Here is a 4,280-nt window from a genome sequence, read left to right on the forward strand (position 1 = left end):
TAAAGCACCACAGGAATTTCTGCCACTTTATGTCACCTGTTTGGAACGTGTGTGCTGCTCTTTCATGTGTTAAAAAAAACAGGAGGGAAGAGCTTAGATGACAGATCTATGATTATGCACCCTCAAAACACCAGCCTGGTGAATGTTTAAGATAGTTGTATATAGTGAGTAATACATGAATGCCTAAATAGTTAAAATTCAAAACCTTATTCCCATAGAAACTAGCTTACGGGATTTCTTGACCCCATAAATTTACAAAGCAAGGTATCCCACTAACGCCTTTTTGAATTGCATTCAAGGCCATTGTGTCTCCCTCCCCTCACAATACGCTTAGCTCCTGCTTAGGTGCTCAGCTATTTCCAGCTCTCCCAAGAACAGTAATTCCTACCTTCCCCTCACAATCCCTTCTCCCCACCACCATCATCCCACGTGGCTGCACCTGTCTATATGCAGGCTGAACTGCTCAACAGCTGCCTTCTGGAACAGCCCCTGTAGCCACTGTTGATGTGAACCATGCTACAGTGAGGGAGCAGGAATCTGAGTCTCTGCAACAGTTTATTTTCACATCGAGGGTGTCTATAACTTGGGCAACAGGTTTCATTTTTTGGAAAGAGGTGTGGAGAGGGAAAATTGAGAAATAGCCTGGAATGCAAGTAAGAAACCAATTCTTTTCACCATTAAAGTGACAAAACTCACACAGAGAGAAAATGCCATTGTTAGAGAAATAGCTTACTGCTTTCCCAGGTGAACACGTGACAAATTTAGCACGTTTTCCCCAGAAGTACAGTCCTGCTTACTTCACCCATTGTGCCTACCGAAAGCCAACCGACATGACTGGTCCTGGAATCCTATCTCTGCTGCCAGTCATGGCAGAATACATTTGTTTCTTCAGACTGCATGGTCTCCTCTGCCTCCAGCAACAAAGCATGTAACACTTATAAACGTGTGAACTTCTCAACAGCCTCCCCAAAGGGAAGAGAACAAACTGTTCTTCCCTCCCTGCTCCCCAGACAAAAGCTTTAATTATGTTGTACTGCATTTCCTTCTAAAATGAAACCTGAATTTCTCATTTAAAGATAAAGTATTACACATCTCCACGGACTCAGGTTAAGGTGTACAGGGTTTTGTTGGAGACTAGGGGACACTATTGACACATACACCCTCATGAAACTAAATCAAGAAGTAGAACAAGAAAACAGGCCTTGCTTTACTCAAGCTGCTGATACCACTCATACTTTGTAAGCTGGCTTGCTGCTCATAGATCCCTTTTGTTGGTATGTACCAAAGAGCCCACCTTCTTAACAGGACAAAGACAAAAAGTAGTGTCGTCTCTCTAAGGTACTTTTTTTTTTTTTGGCAGGGTACATAAGCCTTTTTCTGTAAAAAAAATTTAAAATTTAAAAGGCCTGAGAGAGACTCGTGGAAAATAGCAGCTGTTTATCTCTCACAGCAAAGTAGTGTATCTGTTTTCTTACACTCCATAGTCTAGTAAACACTGCAACAGATGCCAGGAAGGGAAAGGCAAGAAAAAGGAGGGTGGGTTATACCAAACACTGATTTCATTCACATGCTCATTGAAATTCGGAGCTGGGGGGTAGATGGTGCAGATTTCTTTTAAGGGGAAAGTCTGTCTGTGAGAAAAACCCTGCTAAAATCACCAATTATTGTTTAGGTATCAGAATGCAGTGAGCAGCATACACGCAGGAATGAAGGGCAAGGGAAAATTGTCTCTTTTGATGGCATTCTCAGCTTTAAGGTCACCATGAAGCAAGGTCTTATGAATCTTGATCACGTAACTTACTAAACAGAAAGAAAAAAACACCACAAAAATTACGTCACTAGTTCAAAATTAGAACCTAAAGCTCAGAGCACTGAAGACAAATATACTATCATATAAAGCCACTCTTCCTCCTTCATACCTCACACACATGTGGATGAGGAAACTGGCTGGCTAACTAGCAAAACCAGAACAAAATTCTCAACTAGCTGTAACAGAGGCAGGGTCATTTTCCTTTTCATTCCAGAGCATCTAGTTTTATGGAAATTTTAATTCAGGCAATGATCCTTAAAGCTATTGCATAGCTTCTCGTAAAGCTCAACAAATGCACACAAAACAACAACAAAAAAATACAGCAGGAAAAGAAGATTTATCATAAATGCGGTCATCTGGATACAGCTAGAACTATTCTAGAAACTCCAGAGAGGAAGGAAGATAAGGGAGAAAGAGAATGTATTTATTTATAGCATCGCCCACAGATCTCACACTGCTTGGAAACTCTTCAAAGATGGTGGCATATACATCACAGAAATGGAAGCACATTCCATCTCATGGCCCTCTCCTGCACAGTAGGATGAGTCACTTATCAGAAACACAACTCAATTTTAAAACTCTTCAAATAACTTCTATGCCATACAGGGAAAAAAACCCAGCAAATTACTTGTACTGCTTGGTAAACCAAATGAAAAAAAGAAGTGGCAAAAGCACGCCTGGATCTCTAGGTCCCAGAACCTAATAAAAAACATCCTAAGAGCATTTTTCTTTCCTCTACGCTTTATGTTCCTCCACAATACTGCTCTTCACTTTACCCTGAATTATGGAGCTCACTGAATTTTCTGCTACCTCTAATTCTGTTGAGCCCCGACAAAGAAGCAGAACAAAACAATAGCCCCTCCACAACAACTGCATCCCATCTACATTTTTGTTCCTCATCCATAACTTAGACATGATTGTCCCTCATCCATAAATTAGATGTGATTGTCCCTCCTCTCCCCAAGTCACAATCCTGTCCAGCCTTGAGAGGTATGGGTCACAGGAAACCACCAGTGATCTAACCAGGATAAGCTTACGTCAATTTAAGTCTATGCTGCAACTGAACAGGGAGACCCTGCTTTCCACACATCCCTGCTCCTTTCCTCAGGCTGCTGTCAGTACCAGTGCCACTGGAGTACTTACTCAACCCCATCAGCTCACTAGTTCAGCTCACCTCATGACCATCTCTTCCAGCAGAATGGGGATCTCAGGTAGGCTACCCCCATTCACCTGCGTGGATCTGCCTTCACAAGTCGCCTCAGGAATTTACATTTCCAGAGCACAGTTTCAAATTAAACATAAAGCAGCAAAAAGGCTGCTACCAGAAGGGTCTGTCTCACTTCCCTTACTCTCCCTTCCTGCTTTCAGGACAACCAAGAACTCTAAAGGGTGAATAAAGTATAGCAAGTAACCCATCACAGAAGAACGGCTTTCCACCAGATAAGCTCAACGATCCAGCTCACTCTTTTGGCAGAGCATGGTTAGATACAAGTTCTAGAAGAAGGAAGAGAAGAGAACCAACATGTTCTGGTGACAGCCCATGGTTACACTAAATTATGTGTAACACAAAATCACAGGCAGCATGACCTGTAGAATCAAGATCTGACCTGTTGTTCCAAGCACCTCTACAACAGCCTTGTCAAAAGCCTAAAACCTGCGTTTGCCAAAATCAGACTCCAAAAAGGTAGACACCTACTCTACACACCATTAACACAGCATCATATTCCTTATTCATTACTTGTCCTCCTAAAACAAAGAAAGAAAACAACACAGAAACAGTTTTATTAAAAAAAAAAAACAACAAAATCCAAACAAAAAGCATTGATACCTGAGCACCCACTAGCTGCAGCAAAGCTGAGTTCACAGGAAGGAGTTCAATGTCTGTGTTGATAGTGGTCTGGTCAAAAGGGCATGCCTTACGGTGGAGCTTGTTGAGGCACATCTTGCAGACAGTGTGGCCGCAGCCCAAGCTGATGGGCTTCCGGATTGTTTCGTCGAAAGTCTGTGTGCAAATCGGGCAGGAGAGAAAATCCGTCCATTGTGGAGCTTGTACAGGCATTGCTTCGGGAGTTAACTGACAACACAAAAATCTAAAGCACAGATTCCACTGGAATCAAAATCTTTGAAAAAAAGTCTGTTTGTTTTTAAATATCTTCTGTAAGTACAGACAGTCAGCACATAGTGTGAAACATAACCTAAAAGAAAACAGAAACAGAGTTAGCATTCTCTACTGGAACAAGCATGTGAAATCCTTTGTGCTAGGTGAATGTCACTTGTAGAGCTATAGCTAAACTAGGAGCGCAGTTCTGACACTAAAAAAGAGGACTGAGTCATGACTTAATTCCAGCTACTCCCTGGAAAAGTCACTTAAAACCGTTCCTGCTGTTGTGTAGCTTGCATTGTAAAAGAACAGCAGTGGGCGAGTGGCTCAGGGCAGAGTCCGGCAGCTCCCACACGTCGCTAGGTCACA

At 42.2% G+C, this 4,280-nt stretch overlaps 1 protein-coding gene across 1 annotated transcript in view; it reads right to left on the bottom strand.

The window, feature by feature from the left end:
* Positions 1-3,869, bottom strand: part of RC3H1 (ring finger and CCCH-type domains 1) — a 33,620-nt gene extending 29,751 nt beyond the window's left edge. The window contains exon 1 of the mRNA XM_008938373.1: positions 3,639-3,869. Coding sequence (XP_008936621.1) covers positions 3,639-3,869 — 231 coding nt within the window. The remainder of the gene's footprint in view (positions 1-3,638) is intronic.
* Positions 3,870-4,280: the final 411 nt, after the last annotated feature.

The sequence above is a fragment of the Merops nubicus genome, unplaced genomic scaffold, assembly GCF_000691845.1.
Source record: "Merops nubicus isolate BGI_N331 unplaced genomic scaffold, ASM69184v1 scaffold15184, whole genome shotgun sequence".
Taxonomy (NCBI): domain Eukaryota; kingdom Metazoa; phylum Chordata; class Aves; order Coraciiformes; family Meropidae; genus Merops; species Merops nubicus.